General features: G+C 37.4%; 1 protein-coding gene across 3 annotated transcripts in view; it reads right to left on the reverse strand.

The window, feature by feature from the left end:
* Positions 1-19,466, reverse strand: part of LOC107598686 (phosphorylase b kinase regulatory subunit beta-like) — a 70,258-nt gene that overhangs the window by 12,415 nt on the left and 38,377 nt on the right. For all 3 annotated transcript variants that reach the window (XM_016290073.1, XM_016290074.1, XM_016290075.1), the window contains 4 exons: positions 18,851-19,009; positions 18,019-18,113; positions 7,868-7,923; positions 4,734-4,827 (listed from right to left, as the gene is read on the reverse strand). In XM_016290073.1, the coding sequence (XP_016145559.1) occupies positions 4,734-4,827; positions 7,868-7,923; positions 18,019-18,113; positions 18,851-19,009 (404 nt within the window). The remainder of the gene's footprint in view (positions 1-4,733; positions 4,828-7,867; positions 7,924-18,018; positions 18,114-18,850; positions 19,010-19,466) is intronic.

A 19,466-nucleotide genomic window follows, 5' to 3' on the forward strand; every position in this document is an offset into this window, starting at 1 on the left:
AATACTGATATTTGAAATAATTAAAAAAATGAAAAGATACTTTAAATTTTAAATTAAATCCGCCAGTAGGTGGCAGCAAGTCACTGTTAAGTGAGTCATTGCGACTGAACCGAATCATTTAAACGGTTGATTCATTCAGGAACGAAACACCGTCATGTTGCTCAGAGACACAAAACAGCACTGTGGCTTTGTTTGGAATGATTTTTGTTGGCGAAATATGGAAACAGGCAATATAGTGTCTAAAACGTAAGTCTCTTAATAAAACCTCTAGTTTATTGAACTGTTGTAAAAAATCAATATCACATTTGTATATAGTAATTTTTGGAGAAAAAAAGGCACTCTTCCCTGTGAACTTGAGTATAAATATACACATTTTCTGCCCCCATGTCTTGAATTTGTGATCATTCTGAATGTATTTTAATAGACTGAATCATGCAGTGATCAGGCAGAGCGCACTAGACTTCACGTAATGCCTGCACTCTGTAGGTGTTTTGAATGTTATTGTTTTTTGCGTCGTGAGAATATTGAGTTAAATAGCTCACTTGTCATGGTGTTACTTAACTATATCATGTTATGAATAAACTAAACATTGTGAATTTTTACCTCAGTGTGTTTCTTCTGAGTTCATGTGTGCTGTCACGCTCATTTGTTCTGAAGTCTCGAGACAAACAGAGTGAGCCTCAGCTCGAGCTTGTATTCTGTATTCTGCGAACTTACTGCCGTTCTCTCTGATGACGCAGTAACTTACCGCGGGAAGAAAACATCTTCGGTCTGTCTAATGATTGTAAAGTCATTAGGTCCGTCAGACTGAAGATATTTTAGCGATAATGAGACCAACAATATTTAAGACCCATCGAATCCGAATTTAAGACTTTTTAAGGCCTTATATTAGGACAATGTTATTTAAGACATGTTAAGACTTTTTAAGGACCCGCGGACACCCTGTTTAATTAATACCGTGTATATTTTGTTCAGTAGTTGATTCTGAAAGACTGGTTATTTCCCTGGAGAAAAGGTCAACAAAGCAGTCATGACAGGGTATGTGTAGGCTTTTGTATGACTGGAACAGATTCAAGACTCCAGGTTTTGTTGAGTGGTGTGCTTTTTAAAGCAATGGCAATGTTGAGTGAGATATCACCAAATAAAACTGTATGGCATGGGAATCACCTGTTACTGTGATTATTAATATCCTCTCATACCTGGCACAAGAATCAGCATGAGCCAGACAAGCCAGTTTACCTTGCAGTTTTAAGTTGGTCCAATGCCAGTGTTGGTCCAAATTATATTTTTCACAAGGTCTTATTGCCATTAATTAAGACAAAGAGATCTGAGCAATTAAGCCATTATTTGAGCATAACAATTTCACAACACCTCCTCCTGCCCTCAAGGAAGCTGCTCTCTTTCTAAGCATCACTAATTATTAATATATCATTTAGCTGATACTTTCATCTACCACAACTTACAGTTCACTTATTAGAGTCTCTGGTTCATTGGATCAACTTGGTGTTAAGTGCCTTACTCAAGGGAAGTTCATGGTTACTTTAGGTTTCAAGCCAAGATTCTACAGATTCTAAATCATACCACTTTGCTGTGTAAAACTGTAGGAATGACCAGATTCATACATTTTCTGAAGAAAATGTTAAACATTGCTTAGCAAAAGTTCACCATGTCGCTAGTTGGTAGGTAGATTCTCATTGGCCTAATAAGTCTAATAAGACTTGTCCCATTTTTTTTAAATATACATTTTAAAAGTGTGTGTGTTGTACTGTGTATTGATTCATGCACATACACTAACATTCAAAGCTTTCAGGTAAGACTTTTTTATGTTTTTGAAATAAATTTCTTATGCTCATACAGTTAAAGCCATAATATTGTAAACTATTATTACAACTTACAATAACAGATTTCTGTTTGAATATATTTTAAAATGTAATGTTTCCTATGATGGCAAACCTGAACTTTTAGCAGCCATTAATATTCATTAATATTCAGTGTCACATGATCCTTCAGAAATGCTTCTATTTTGCTCAACAAAACATTTCTGGCATTTAAATACATTTTTTTAATATTATAAATGTCTTTATTGTCATCTTTGTTGTGTTCTTGTTGAATAAAAGGTCATTTCTGTCAAACAAACAAACAAATAAATAAATAAATAAAAACAAAAACAAACTTACTATCCCCAAACTTTTGAACGGTATTGTAATCGGTCCACATTGAGAAATTTGGTCTCACTATTAGGCTGATTTTTCCTCTCACAGTACCAATGTGCACATTTTGGGATTGGCTCACTCAACAACCACAAATTTAACTCCTTCTCAAGCACCCCCCCCCCCCCCCCCCATTTTGGCAGAGCTGCAGTCTACACCACATGACACACAACTTATAAACAAATACACTACCAGGGCAAACACTGGAAAAGCAGTAATTTGCATGATTTATTCGTGCCATAGTGCATGATGGGAACAGTAGTCTTGCCTCCCTGCCACCCAATTTCACCAACATCCACCCACTTCACTGCTCAGGTTCACCCTTCCATCTAAATTCATAGGATTTTTCTGCCATTTTATTGTCATCTAAGTGGAAACAAGAAGTCTGAATGCTTAAAAAAGTACACATCTCCTGTAGCATAGCAATATTAAAGGCAATGAACAAAGCCCTCACCTTGCGTATATGCAATAATAGCGCTTTGTGATGCTTGCCTCAGTAATAATACTCCAGTGCAGAGAGGACAGAGTGTGCTGACATCTTCACGACATTAGATGGAGCTCTATTTCTCTCTGACCTCCTGCGGTCTGACAATCTCTGAATAACCCTCCAGTACAAATGTGTACTGCACAACAGAATCAAATAACAGAACAAGCAGAATAAACCCCTGCTCACATCCAACTGAAACAGGAAAAGAGCTGCTAATTTAGACAAAATCCAGTTGTCAAAATGAAAATTTTTCAAGAGAGCTTTATGCTCCAGAACTCTTTTTCTCTCGGTGCGGATCTCTGCACCTTGGAAATTTTGTGTGCAGAATAGCAATGAGGAGAAGACACAACTGAATCAGGAGTGCCCTTCCCTCTAATCAGGAGCTCTACATGCTTGACACGAAACCTGCAAATGTCACGCATGTTAAGCCTGTAGCACATCAAGAGGGGCAGTGAAGCCAGGGTGCTGATGTTGAAACAAACCTCTTTAATACAAAGGATTCTGCAATAAAGACGTTCACGCCATTATCGCTTTCAGCAGCCTTGACGCTTGGATTAGAAACAGCATGTCAACCTATGAACTGCTCTCTTATCTGCGCTTGTGTTTTACACGATTATTCAAGAATATCAGGTTCTTGGTTTCGTAAAGGATAGAGCTGTACATTAGGGATGCACAAAAGAGCGAATAAACAGCTGAATTAGAATTACAACCGCAATTAAGTAATCATGAAAAGTGTTGAGAGCATTTCATTTAGATCTACTACCACTGTGTAAACAGTTTCTAACACATTTTACAGCGATTGAGCATTGTCACAGAATTACACTACTGTTTTGGTGGTCAGTACAATTTTATTCTTTTAAAGAAATATTTTTATTCAGCAAGGACACATCAAATTGATCAAAAGTGACAGTAAAGACTGACTTTTTTTTTTTTCTATTCATCAAAGAATCCTGAACAAAAAAAAGATCATGGTTTCCACAAAAATATTAAGCAGCACAACGAATAATACAAATAATAAATGTTATTTGAGCACCAAATCAGCTTATTAGAATGATTTCTGAAGGACCATGTGACACTGAAGACTGGAGTAATGGCTGCTGACTTTGAAGTGGTAGTGTAAGTCAATACAAATTAATAATTTAATCAGTAATCAATCATTTTATCAAAGAATATCATAATAAAATTATCAGCAACTGACTTAGCGCTATTCTTCCTTTATAAAATTACCATTCAAATGTGTATCATTAGTCAAATGTGATATTGTGTCATTTCCCATAAAAGATGACAGCAATGAAGGTGCTGCAGCTGATCTAAAGGAGGCAGCCCGATCTAGAGAGCTCCAGCTGTCTCTGATAGGTCAGCCACTGAGTAAGCATCTTTACAGAGGCATACTCAGCAAATCATCACTCTCTCTAATGCATACTGTAGCGCATAAACACAAAACTGACCGCAGAAAGAACACAGTCAAGAGAAGCAGACACTGTTGGGTTTCTAATTTCAAACAGCTTTTACACCAAACTGCAGTAAATTGCACGTTCTGATAACAAAACCTTACCACCCACTCACACACCCACAGATAGAAGAACAAACATGTAAACGCTATCACACACATTGCTCTGTCGATTACAGACAGAATGGGCAGGAATAACATTTAGCACAAGATTTGTGACCCCTAAAAATATTCTAATCTGATATATGATAAGTTTAGACCAGGTTGGTCAGTAAATGAACACTACATTCTATTGATATATTGTCACAATGAATTCATATTTTGCAAGTATTTCCACAAAGGACATTTATATATCTGAGAAAACATTAAAGTCTATTTTCAGAGTCTTCTGTCAAGCTAAGTGCACTTGTGAGGTTCAATCCGCGGTGTAAATCTTTAAGAGCATGCAAAAATAATTCACTGACTGACATGACTGATGCGCCAGTCAATCCAAACTGACCAAGAGTCTAATGGAGCGACTGTCACTGAAATCGATCAGTGTGGAAGATTTGTTTGTTGGTCAGTATGATTGATTGCACAGTGATACCTTCACCAGCTCTTTCTGGGGCCAGATCTGAATGGGCTCCACTTGCTGCGGGGTCTGAGTTTGGATGCCATAGGTGTTGAGGAAGACCTGCAATCTGAAAAACACAAGCAAGACAGAGACTATTAAACATTAAAAACAACTCTATTAAAGGTAATGTGTGTAATATCTGCACCATTAGTGGAATCAAAAAGGAATTGCAAAAATAATGACAAAATTATAGAAGCCGACCTTATTCTTTTTCTGGCTTGTTTTCTTGAGATCACAACCTGTGTTCTTCCATGTGTTTGGAAACAATCAATCTATTGCAATTCCATTTGGTGCAATTGTTGTGCTACATTCTATCCCCTTGTTACAAAATGTCTGTTCAAAAACAAACCACATTATAGCGATTCTAGTTGAAGAAAAAAATTATTTCTTATTACTGCACTGTATTGCTTTTGATTGGATGAACATTTTATGATCCTACGCCTTCCACAGATGAGACATATATATATATATACAGTGGGTACGGAAAGTATTCAGACCCCCTTAAATTTTTCACTCTTTGTTATATTGCAGCCATTTGCTGAAATCATTTAAGTTAATTTTTTTTTCCCTCAATGTACACACATCACCCCATATTGACAGAAAAACACAGAATTGTTGATATTTTTGCAGATTTATTAAAAAAGAAAAACTGAAATATCACATGGTCCTAAGTATTCAGACTCTTTGCTGTGACACTCATATATTTAACTCAGGTGCTGTCCATTTCTTCTGATCGCCCCCCCCCCCAATTCATTTATTTATTTATTTAATTATTTATTTATATTAAATAAATAAGTACTTTTTAAATAATTCACTATGTATAGTGCCACAATCAATCAATCAATAATTGAATAAAAGTTTTCAGTACAAATTAGCACAAGTCAAGCTGCGATACCAAACAGGACCACAGGGAGATGCCAAAGACCACTAAATCGCCTGCCTTTACTACTATACGGATCCATTCAGAATCGCTAAATCTCTGACCACCGCATAATCAGCGTTCATTATAAAACACTCTTGCATTTAAGCCAAATGCACGCTGAAAATAATAATTTTACTGACATCTGGACGTAAGTCACTATTCTTTCCGCAATCGCTGATGAAATCGGCTGTGTTTTCTCTGTATTAGGCTGTTTTGAACTTACTGTTTGAATTCGTTACTGGATCCTTGGACTTTGCAGGAGTTTACCGGTTTAAATTGATGTGATCGCAAAAGCCTGCTTCTTTTAATTTTAAGATATTATTTTCATTATAAAGTACTGATTCAAATTAGTAATCAATAATTAATTATTATTCTACTACTCTGCACGCCTCCCCTGACATGCTCTCGCGCCCCACACACTCCGCTTGCATTCATTCACGTGATTGGTCGAGATGAGAGGTGATCCCGCCTGGGTAGTGTGATTTATATAGTGTCCTTTCTAATCATATTATGGGATCATATAATCACCCAGACCCTGACGCTTTTACTCTGAGTACCGGCAACATGTCAGAAGTGCCGGTACACACAAAAAGTGCAGGTACTCTAAAGGCTAAAATATAGAAGTACTGCGTACCGGCCCACTTCATGCACTGTATATATATATATACTGTATATATATAGTGATTGCTATCAGGATATGAAGAGACTTTCAACCAGCATAACAAAAAATATTTTTGAACCAAATCACCTACCCTGCCTTTAATGTGCCACTATGTCTAATATCTCACTTAATATGAATCCTGTTCAAATCTTGCTCGTCAACTGGTAAATATGTATGATGTTATGATGTTACTAATAAATATAACATTTTAACTGCCATAAATGAACATGATTCAAAGTTTATTTATAATTGGAAAAAATAGAAGTATTTTGCATCTCGAAGAAAAGAGTATCTTACAAGCGAAATGTGATAGGCTAATTGGCTAATGGTATGCCAAAAATATGAGCTATATATAAAAAAATTAAGATTATTTAAATGGACCCTTTTCACATATACAAAGGGTGTCCAATTCTGCACCTGGAGGGCCACTGTCCTTCAAAGTCTAGCTCCAACCCCATTTAAACACACCTGAAACAGCTAATCAAGGTCTTACTAGGCATACTAGAAACTTCCAGGCAGGTGTGTTGAGGTAAGCCATATAATGATAATGTTTTTTTTTTTTTTTTTTTTACATTTAATGTACATTTATAACACTATACTTTGTGTCATATTACCTTGGCATTAAATAATAGAAAACGTTTTCTAAAAAGAGTGTTTCTAGTTTCTCAGTCATTTGACTGAGGGAGTGTCACTGGAGGGAGAAGTCTTTTGACAAATTACCAAGAGTTTGGGTACAATTTGTTACTCCTTTGTAAAGTCACACAGATAACGCTATCTTGGATGTTTTCCAACACAAAAAAAATATGTCTGTTGTAAATTTGTATAGTCACCACTATAAAAGTTTACCCAACTTTGATGGCTTCTGTCATTCTGAAAACCCTGGAAATGTGAAAAGGGTCCATTTGGCAATTTTTTTTTTGGTTATATGTATAATATGATCTGTGACAATTTAAAAGACTTTAATTGTCATATTTACATAGCTAACATACATCATAATGCTGTTATGTAGGACTTATAATCAAGCACTCAAGGTCCAAGGGAAAAACAATCATGCATGACACCGATTATACAAATGAATGGTCTACAAGCACTTCTCTGTGATGTGGGGTTCAACAAAAAAGTACATCTACAAGCAACCAGAACCTCTGCTCCCGCTTATACTATAACATTTAAACAACATTATTTGAGCTTTGCAGGGAAGGTGAGGTGTTAAGTGGAACTTGCTACTTTAAATGAATGTACTGATGGTTGAGTTAGACAAGTAATCCTGATTAAGGTTTGCAGGGTGAATAAGGGGAGAGGTGGGTTAAGTGCTGGGGTGAACAATGTTAAATGAACTGCCGAGCAGGCCTGGCTGGGACCAGCTGGCCACACGACCTCTTTCACCTCCCCATCTCACCAGAAAAGCTTTAAATGAGAGTCCTGATAGATGAAGGCTACAGAATAGCCCAATAATTAGTGTGCATGCATCAATTAGACCACAGGACGAAGAGAGAGAGAGAGAGACATGAGAAATGTACTTACCTTTGACTTTCTGCTATCAGGGCCACATGAATGACCACATCGTTCTCAATGGGACCCTGCAGGAAACAAGCAAAGTAGACGTATTGGAAAACTTTGGGTCTCAAAGGAGAAGACTCAAAGGCAAGGGCACAGACTGTGTAAAATCCATCGCCTGTGAGCTCAGGAGTGAGCGACTCCACTAAAAATGAAGAAAAGAGAGAGAGACCTTAAAAGTGAAAGAAAAGTCAGAGCAGTTAGAATATAACCGATGACTGGGTGGTGGGAGGTAATAGGGGAAAAACAAGCTTCATTGAGAGGGAGGGAGAGAAAGAAAGATTGCAGCCAAAGTTGAGGGAGATGATGGTGGATCAGCGCCCTGATTCTTTACAGTCGTTTGGGCTGGATGGTGTGGTAATTTCGCTGAGATAATGAGCTTCTGATTGCTGAAGGTTTAGGTTGGGTCATATCAATCAGTAGCTAAAGCCCTCTGCCTACACACAGAGGACACCCAGCCTCCATTTAAACCTTCCACTGCCACAACTCCAAAACGGCAAGAGCATCTCAGCCGCTAATTTGTCTTGCTTTCTCGAGATCACATCTTGGGGGCTTCTCTATGTTTCAAAACAATCATTAATTCCTCCATTCTACTTGGCGCTACAGTCAAACAAATAATAACCAAGGTTTGCAGGCACTTCTTTTGCCAAAATGTATAGCACACATACAATATCCTTTCAAACCTTCTGCTACAACTCCAAAAACTGTAATCTTAACCAGCTAGTATGTAAATAACACACCTTCAAATGCACTAGGATGTGTCAAACGTCTCTATTATCTATTAGTCTAAACGGAAGATGGTAATATATTTGTGATGCAGGCTGTTTGTCTCGACTGTTGTTGTTTGCTTCCCCTGAAACGGGAGAGATAAGTGCTCGGTGAACAGGGCAAATCACAGCTTTGGGTTAAATGACATATTGGCACAGTCTTTTTGTGGAGGCAGTGCAGTGAGTCATCACAAGGGCTGATCAACAGAGACTATACATGCTAATTCTGCCCTGCGTGAGGGAGGAGGATGGTATTTTGTTCAGGTGGATGGGAGCAGGTTCAAGCGACTAAAGGCTGGAATACACTACAGGAGTGAAAGTCAGGACAGAAAATCTCAACATGTTTTAAAACACTATAGGCATCATACACTTGGAGATGCTGAAAATGGTTACAGAGAAAAACTGGGCATCAAACACACTACTGAGGATCACACGATACCAGACGGTCAATTTGTTTGAATACAGCAAACTCACAAAGTAACGTGCGTCTTGTTGCTAGAAGACTCATGACAGATGAAAACAATATGTTCTAAAATTGGCTCAAAATATCAAACATGTCTGAAACCCTCCGACTGGATGGAATCAGTCTGAAGCAAAAAAAAAAAAAAAAAAAAAAAATAACTGACCATCATACACTACACGATTTTCTTTTCAGGCCCCGTCCACACGGAAAATGATTTTAAATCAAACTTCAGCTTTAGTTTAGGTAAAAAAAAAAAAATTAAAAAAAACTTACAATGGAAGAAGTTTAATGGGCAAATACTGTACATTTGTCCACTATAAGTACATAACTTGTAAAAGTACAGTACATAACTGGAATAGAAGTTAGCATTTTTCTTCATCTCATCTTTGATTTGCACATCGTTTCTCACAGCAGTGTAGTGGCTTTGTAGTGATGTTATAAAGAGATGGAAGTTTTATTGGAAGTGGTGTAAATGATGGCAGTTGGTGGTGTACAAGTCCCTGCAAGTGCTCCTAGTGGTACTGGTGGGAGCCTTTCTGCACTCTGCAGACTCTTGCAGTCTCTCTCGCTCCACACACTGAAGCAGCAGACAATAAACTATGATCAGCTCAATAGGACTGACAGTGATAAGAAATGCTCTTTATTAATGTCTCCGTTACCAATCAGTCAAATGATCTCTATTCATAATGTGGCTCCAAGAGCCACACCATGAGTCAAACAGTTAATATTTACCTCTAATGACAAATCTCTCTTCCTCTGGAATAATAATAAATTGAAGACCAAAACAACCGTTACAAAAAAATTTACAAATGAGGATACAGGCTCTTGTGACTTTTAGCATAATTATGCTTTATCTGCAGAGAAGCACAAATGAGTCCTCAAAACAGCAAACATCTGAGGCTTGTACAATGAATGATGGTAGCAGATGTTAATACGATGGTACTCTGATAAATAACATCTATTACCATGTTTATATTCTACGATATTTGCTGCTACTTCAACTCCAAATAATACTATGGCATTATACCCTTAGTCAGGGTAGCACCATATTTAATTTTTTGAGATGAATGAAAACGAGGCTGTGAGAGATAGAAGTCCTTGGAGTTCAGTGGACTGTGCGGTTGTTTAACAACTAAGCGATTGTTTAGCTTAGTCTTTCTGAAAAAAATATTTCAGTAGACTAAGACTTTAAAAAAAAAAAAGTTTTACATGAAAATTACATGATCTGGGACATTTATGCACTGCATGCCAGTGTAAAGACTGCGAGTCTATTCCTCACAGCCTTGTTTTCATCCATGTTAAATCAATATGGCGTCTAACCTGATTAAGGTCTATAGTCCAAACATTTTTTGTGAAGTAATTTTAATATGGGATAGCATCTTTTCAACATTTGGAGATTTCACAAATTCAATGCAGTCATACGTTGACAGGCTTAGACTCTAACAGTATCTAGGTTAAGACTGACTGCGGTGTAAGCTGCCCCTGTGTGCTGAGGAAATTTCATATCTGATGTAAAGAGCACTTGAAAAACCTTCCCTTCAGCAGTTAAGTGATGTTTTCACAGAGTCTGGAGCTGCTGAAATCGAAATGGGATCACTAATGGCAACTCTACACAGCTTGTGAGTGTATCACAAAGGTGTAAAAGTACAGACTAATGAAATGCTATTACTGCTGCCTCCGATGCAATATACTACAACATTCCACTCAACACCAGTGTTGCTCATTTGGTTGTAAATATTCTGTTCTATTTTGACAATCTCAAATAAGCCATTTTTACTGAAAACATTCTTCTAATAAATGATTGCAAATTCTATGCTCGTCTCTTTTATTCTATTCTCATTGCAAACTCAGTGTGACAGTAAAGATTTGATTCCAATCGGGGAGCCTGAAATAAGCCCTTTTTTCCTGAATCCATTTATGTGACGAATCAATGCAAACCTAATGGACTGTCTCTTAGAGATATGACGTGGATAAAAGAGATCTGGCAGATCCACATTTGCACTGCAGTTTGTTCTTCAACTGCTCTTCTGCCTAAAGGCAAAATCATTAACTGATGTGAACTGCTGCTCTTTAAGATGTCTAATGCTCCTATAAGGATCAACATTTGAAGATGTGTCTTTGTTAATGCACCGAGTTCTCAATGTTAAACCCTGCAGCTGGCAAGTTTGGAAGCTGCAGGTTTGCACATTTCACTTGATAAAGCACCCCATCAAGCTGAGAGATGGCGAGAAACAGATGATTCTAAAGTCTGAAACCACGCTGAAAATCTGGGATTCAAAACTGAATTTAAACCTGGAAATAAACAAGAGGATTTAGGATTTTAAAAAGCTAAGCATTGGTCACAGACTTTTGGACCCCATTGTATTCAAAAAAATTAAAAAATAAACACTTTCCAAGGTAGAATGGAAAAAGTGCTTACTTTTTCAACTCCATTCTACATCTTATAATAGAGTGAAGGGGCTCCCTATGCAACAGCGCAAGTCTGGCCACAACCACCTTAAAGAAATTGAAAAGGTTGGGGATTGGACTTTTGAGAAGGTGGGAGTGCAATTGTGAACAAAGGCTTGCTGTGAATTCGATACACATAGCCCCTCTCTAGAAGGACCACAGATATATTAGATCTAGTCGGCAATCCTTATGACAAGAAGAAGAAAAAAATCTATTTATATTAAAGCGAGGCAGGTGAAAGCCTCAGGGGTCTGGTGCTTGTCAGTGGTGTTGTATGTGATATAATTCCCATAAAGATGCAGTGTGTGGAGTGAGAGGAGATAAGGAGGCTGATTACTAATACCTGTTGAGCCGCTCCATGGGAAAGTCTGTGCAGAACTGTTTCAGAAAAAGCCTAGGACTGTGTTTTTAAGTCTCTGATAAAACACACAGTCACTAGAGTAATTTGGAAGCACATGACACAGAGTTAACCTTGACACTTTTTTTGCAATTCATTCCACAGGCTCCCTATCTAATAATAATCAAACATCACTAAAGGACAATAAAAAGCTTTGGGTTTAGATGTTCTTTCAAAAATTCTGTTTCTATATTTTACTTTATTAATATGGACTGACGGGTTCTTGGGGGCCTTTTATTGGTCTGGGTCTCAAGATGTCTTGGTCTGGGTCTTGTGGAGGTCTGGTATTAGTTTGGGTCTTAAGGGTTTTTTACCCATAAACCCTTAGTGTTTTCAGATTCAGATCTCCTAGTCTCATAATACTGTACATCTTGACTACTTGCCAGTTGGCTACTAAACAAAGCTTGAGCAACATCAACTTATTAAGAGGTAACATGAAAAGTTATAAGCCAAGATATTCATGCAGTGAAATACACTCCAAACGTTACCACGTCAGAGTGACACTGGATTTGAATTCTCACACTATAAAGTCTGGAGTTATAATAACTGAGTGAGTGACACATAAGTGATATCTTGCCACATTTATCACGTCTGCTGGCTGTCGGTGATAAACATACAACACATCTGTCACCACTCAGCAGACGTTTGAGAAGCGACTTTCAGCTCCAACAACAAATATGTTTCCGCACAGCCATCAGCACTGTCTGAATCCCTCCGTTGCCTTGTCAAACGTATGGCCCTTTTCCTGCTCTCTCTTTAATATCTTTAGCACATCATTGCTGTGAAGTGTTTGGTTTGTCTCTTACCATGAAGGTGGACAACTGAGGTGCTTCAAAGCAGTGTGTGCATGTGTGTGCGTATGCATGTGTAGTGATGTGTGGAATTTTTCCATCAATCTTTTCAGGACTAACTGCTTAGACACGCATACACACTGCTTGCTTATATTTATAAAGAGTAGTTTCCAACAGGAAGAGCAACCTTGACAAGTACAAGGGGAATTAGTTCCCTCATCAAAGGCGAGATGTGTGTACGTGTGTAAATGTGCACCTACTTACTTCCAAGCAACATAGTAAGTGTGTATGTGTATGTACCAGGTTTGTGCAGCATTTAGAACTGAATAGAGAATGTCTTTTAAATGCCAGTTCCTGAATTTGAATTGAGTTTGCCAATAGGATGTGGAATTGCAATTTGAATTTGAATGTAAGTGGAACTGAAATGAACAGAAGTTCAATGGATGGATGGATGGATGGACAGAATGATAAAATTATATAACACTAGACAGACTGATGGATCGATAGATAGAACAAAAGATAGAATGATAGATAGAACGAAAGAACAAAAGATAGAATGATAGATAGAATGATAGAACGATAGAGAGAGAATGATGGATGGATGGAATGATAGAATGAATGATCGATAGAACGATTGTAATTGACATCTGTGTACATGTCACATGCCGTATGGCCACTGATATCTCTTCACTGTTTGTGGTGTGTTTATTTGTGATGTGTTCTGGAAATCCCTCTGGGTGTTTATGAAGTGACTCAGCCCAGAGAAAAAGACGAGATTTCATGTGGAACGAGTTGTGTCCAATCCCCATAGTCCTCTACTCAAACCCCAAACAATCACTTCCTATAAGACGTACCGCAGGAACATCCAGTGTTTTCAAATGAAAAGATACCGTCGTTGAGCACAGCCAGCAAAAACAATGGGCCCGTGTTCTGTTGGAATACATTTATCTTAATGCATCAAATTAAAATATGAATCAGAGAAATATAGCGTCTGCAAAGCTAAGTAACTGCAAAATGGGACCTCTTTCCCTAAGCTTGTGTATGTGAGCAAGGGAAGCATTTCAAAAGCTGTTCTCGGTGTTTAAAAGGCAAAAAGATGAGGCTGCTTCCTGTACCTTGGCTGCTCTGCTGAACAATCATTTCTAAATTTAAACTGAGCTCCATCTGTGATTTGTTGAAACGGGGTACATCCATCAATCCGTCTAATCTCTGAGCAAGGACATGGTTCAAAATGAAGATCTGCCTTCATACTGAGGACAAAGTATGGGAGATGTTAGGAGGACAAGTGTAGGCTGAGAACAACCAATGCATAAATGCAATCATATTCAATCAGGTAGTACATGAGTACTCGCATAAACATTATAGCAAGATGCTTAAAGACAGGCTGTAATACATAATACATAAACAAACATTAACTGACACTTCATATGGCTAAATCCATCCACAAACACACACTACTACACGAACACACTACGCAAACAAACAGCAGCCACAGCAACATGCCCTTCAGTCAGTGTAGCTTTTGATGCAAAAGTGAAGAGACAAGCACACCACGCATTACTGTGCAATATGCAGTGCCCTCCTTCAAAGCAGCAGGGCTCCTCCCAGTTTCCCATGCAGCGGTGGAAAACTCATGAATAAAACAGCCGCCTGCCCCTCACTGCCTCTGATTAGACAAACTTGCGCTCCCAAGCCAATATCAGTCAAATTACCGCTACATCTCAACTAGGGCTGGGGTTACTCGGGATGATTTTGCTGGCAATATACAATTAAGTAACATTCTGAATATTGAGACAATATTCAATACAAGTTTCCTGAAGACCATGTCATTAGTCTGGTTTCATGGTATGAAGGTACGTTCTTTTGAGGTGTCAAGTGTCTCGCCTTGAAAGTAGATGAGAGAAGGCGGCTGCAGTCGGGGGAGGAATGAGAGAACAGCTGTTACACCTGACAATTCACAGATCTTGTAGTAGGCAGGTATTGCATTTGCATTTTTTTTTGTTGCTTATGAAATAAATGCAATCAAAATACTGCTGCCTGGGGCCGAGAGCCGTGGGAACGGAGCGAGGCCGGTGGAGTACATGCTAATGCTCCTGCGCCACTGATCGGTCTCGAGTCCCACGGAGGACGACAGTGTTGGACGAGAGAGGACCAGGCCTGGATTTTATTTTGTGTTTTGGTTCTGTTTGTGCGCGACAGTCGTCCACGAGGGGCTGTCACGCTGTTTTGAGTTTATTTTATTATTAAAGTTTTGTTTAAATGTTCGCCGGTTCCCGCCTCCTTCTTCCCGTGACTACGAACCGTGTTACACACTGTAAAACGCTAATATAAAATTGTGCAATATTTATTTTATTTAAAATTCATGTATGTGAATCAGTTCCAACAATCGTTTTTGTTTTGTTTTTTGAATGGTTAAAATAACTTGGATTCAATATTTAATTTAAATCATCAAATGTCAAATGGCATTTTTCATATGTTAAAAATCCTATAAAAAATATCCACATAAATGTGTGTGGCCATTTTTAACTTGATTGTGCAAGGTTGTTGTTGTAAGACGCTTCCACTTTTTTAACATTGAAAAAAAAAAACAGCCTGTTATGCTGTTTAATGTTACAAAATTTGTTGTCATAGTACTTTAATTTATTATCATAATCATACTCACTCTGGGTTTTGTGCAAATAATTTTACAATTTACCGCACTTTGTTATTCTTTTAGTTATCTATAGTGGCTAGGAAATTGGAAAACTCTCACATTCACAGGAAATTGTTTACGACTTCTGTGCTGAAAAATAGTGTGGATATTAAGGTAAATATTTCGGCTTGTTACTAATAATCTGCTGTTTATTATACTGTGTGGATATACTGTATATATATATATATATTAAATAATATGTAAACATGACTCATGCATGTTAACGAAGCTCACTCAACTCTAATCTCAACCTCCTTGTTAGCTTTTATTGCACGCATGAGTCACCATGCTCGCTTTAATAGAAGTGTCAGATCTAGAGTCCGAGCTCTTGACAGGAAGTGACATTTCTGATGGCTCCCCACATCCTTACATACTTGAAATCTGCATTCAGTAGCTAGCCCTATATTACATTTACAGTCTACGATAAACACTCCTTCACTGTTTGTGTTTTGGTTCTGTTTGTGCGCGACAGTCGTCCACGAGGGGCTGTCACGCTGTTTTGAGTTTATTTTATTATTAAAGTTTTGTTTAAATGTTCGCCGGTTCCCGCCTCCTTCTTCCCGTGACTACGAACCGTGTTACACACTGTAAAACGCTAATATAAAATTGTGCAATATTTATTTTATTTAAAATTCATGTATGTGAATCAGTTCCAACAATCGTTTTTGTTTTGTTTTTTGAATGGTTAAAATAACTTGGATTCAATATTTAATTTAAATCATCAAATGTCAAATGGCATTTTTCATATGTTAAAAATCCTATAAAAAATATCCACATAAATGTGTGTGGCCATTTTTAACTTGATTGTGCAAGGTTGTTGTTGTAAGACGCTTCCACTTTTTTAACATTGAAAAAAAAAAACAGCCTGTTATGCTGTTTAATGTTACAAAATTTGTTGTCATAGTACTTTAATTTATTATCATAATCATACTCACTCTGGGTTTTGTGCAAATAATTTTACAATTTACCGCACTTTGTTATTCTTTTAGTTATCTATAGTGGCTAGGAAATTGGAAAACTCTCACATTCACAGGAAATTGTTTACGACTTCTGTGCTGAAAAATAGTGTGGATATTAAGGTAAATATTTCGGCTTGTTACTAATAATCTGCTGTTTATTATACTGTGTGGATATACTGTATATATATATATATATTAAATAATATGTAAACATGACTCATGCATGTTAACGAAGCTCACTCAACTCTAATCTCAACCTCCTTGTTAGCTTTTATTGCACGCATGAGTCACCATGCTCGCTTTAATAGAAGTGTCAGATCTAGAGTCCGAGCTCTTGACAGGAAGTGACATTTCTGATGGCTCCCCACATCCTTACATACTTGAAATCTGCATTCAGTAGCTAGCCCTATATTACATTTACAGTCTACGATAAACACTCCTTCACTGTTACAAGACTGCTGACAAGCAGCTTCCCAACAGCTAAAGAAATCTCAAATCTTACAGACATGGAGCAAAAATAAGTGAGAGATTTACAGAAAAGGACTAACAGTACACCACAGATTCACATAAAAAAAAGTAAAATTACAAATCTTCATTGATGATAGTTCATACACTACCGTTCAAAAGTTTGGCTTGGTAAGATTTTTTAAATCTTATGCTCAGCAAGGCTGCATTTATTTGAGCAAAAATACTGTAATACAGTAATATTGTTAAATATTATTAATATTTAAAATAACTTTTGTGCTAATATATTTTAATAAAATTGTAATATATTTTAAAGTATAATTTATTCTTGTGATGGCAAAGCTGAATTTTTTCAATTTGTCACATGATCCTTCAGAAATCATTCTAATATGATGATTTGCTGCTCAAGAAACATTTCTGATTATTATCAATGTTGAAAACAGCTGTGCTGCTGAATATGTTTGTGGAAACCATGACACATTTTTTTGAGGACTCTTTGATGGATAGAAAGTTCAACAGAATAGTATTTATTTGAAATAGAAATCATCTATTATTATAAATCATTTTACGGTCACATTTGTTCAATTTAATATCCTTGCCGAATAAAAGTTTTCAAACTTTGGAACGGCAGTGTATACTTACTATACATAATCATCTCCAGTTTTAGCAGCAGAGTTGTGTTTTAATTGCATGATTTTTACTAGACAGTCTACAGCGATGGAAATTTAAATTTGCATGTGCATTTTTCAACCCCTGTTCCACTTTTTGTCAGAGCTCTGACACAATTCCAACACTGTAATGAGCAGATGCTGTATTAAAGTGACACTGCACACTGTCTATAGGGACAGATGAGGGAGCTCTGTGCTAGCTATGAAACAGCAGGTGTCCGTAGGTTTTTCTTATCAAGAACAGTGTGGTCTGTCTCAGCAATAACAGATCCACAAGGAATGGATCTGCAAAACAAGCCAGCAGTAGTGGATTGATACAGAGATGTATCAGGGCTTCTGCTAAATCCTGCAACAAATTAAGCATGAGGCTCGGATAGAGATTAAACACACCGGCCATTCACACGTGTGTTTACAGGATACATTTTAGTATTCGTGTAGTTGGCTAAAGAGAGACGGGATGCAGCTCACTTGATTGGAGTATCGCATGCTGACGTTCCTCTGATCCTGCCGTGGCACATAGCGATGGATGGGGTCGATGTCCTTTGGCCTGATCAAACCATCCACTGAACAGCAAACAGAGAACAAGAATTACTGTTCAGTTCATATGAGCTTTAAACAAAATCTCTGCATTCTTAACCTAGGCAAGGTTTTCGATTTGAAAAACAAGCCCTTTTCACAGATTACTAATGCTCTGCTGGTCTGGATTTTACTGCAGCGCACACACATTAATCACTGTCTACAATATGAATAATTCTGGGTGTGCAGCATGGTGATAACATTGCTGAAAAAACTATATTTTGTGGAGGGAAATCATGTTAATACTTGGTAAGAATAGTTATTAGATTTAGAATTTGATATTTGCTGAAAATCAAACTAGATGTGGCACGTTCCTCATAAAAACATAGTGCATAAGTCGCTTTTATGTTGTTTTCTTGTGCTTTTTGAAAGCACCAGCCTCCTCTTTCGCTGTATGGAAAAGAAGTCGTTTGAAAAATATCACCTTTTGCACTCCAAAGAAAAAGAAAATCATATCAGCTTGAAAGGACATGAAGGTAAACAAATAATGATAACATTTTTTTCACACAATCACTGTGATTCATAAAACACATTTGCTGACCTCCATTGATACGATCCCATTATTTAAGTTTGATTTATAAACCATTTTCTCAGAGAGACTGCAGTGGTTTTGGGTCTCTTTCCTTTTGAGGAATGTAAGTAAATAACAAAGTCACTGCACTCTTTTACTGCGTGTCTGTGAAGCAGCATTGACCCCTGGGCTCTGGATGGATCTGAAACTCACCCAGAAGCTTAGCGATGTTATAGAGGGCTTGTCCCCAGAGGAACAGCATCCCATCACGCCCTGAGTTGCTGGGAAAGCGCTTCTGGCTGCCGTGATTCTTCTGCTCAGCCTCTACAAAGTCTGCCGGCACGTAGTAATACTTGGGAATAACGACATGGCCTGCGGAGAATCAAATTAGACAAAATTCTGAGAGTTCCAGAGTGTTTCAGCACCTAACCAGCATACTAGAATGATTTCTGAAGAATCATGTGAGACTGAAAACAGGAGTAATGGCTGCTGAAAATTCAGCTCTGTCATCACGGGGCTAAAATACATTTTAAAATATAATCATATTGCAAACAATTATTTTAAACTGCAAAAATATTACAGTTTTTACTGCATTTTTCAACAAATTAGTGCAGCCTTGCTAAGCATTACTTTTGAACAGTCCTGTATAGTAACAGGTATAGCGCTTTTCAAACTATTTTTGTTTGCAAAAGAGTAAAGTAACTAAGTGGTTAAATTTTACATGTAATTTAAAACACATGATATTCAGGTCAACAGCAGTACAACTTGAAGTGTGCGAAATTTCTTTAAAATGTAACTAATGTTACTGCTTATGTTGTTGGATGTCAGT

The sequence above is a fragment of the Sinocyclocheilus grahami genome, unplaced genomic scaffold (assembly GCF_001515645.1).
Source record: "Sinocyclocheilus grahami isolate Dianchi unplaced genomic scaffold, SAMN03320097.WGS_v1.1 scaffold254.1, whole genome shotgun sequence".
Taxonomy (NCBI): domain Eukaryota; kingdom Metazoa; phylum Chordata; class Actinopteri; order Cypriniformes; family Cyprinidae; genus Sinocyclocheilus; species Sinocyclocheilus grahami.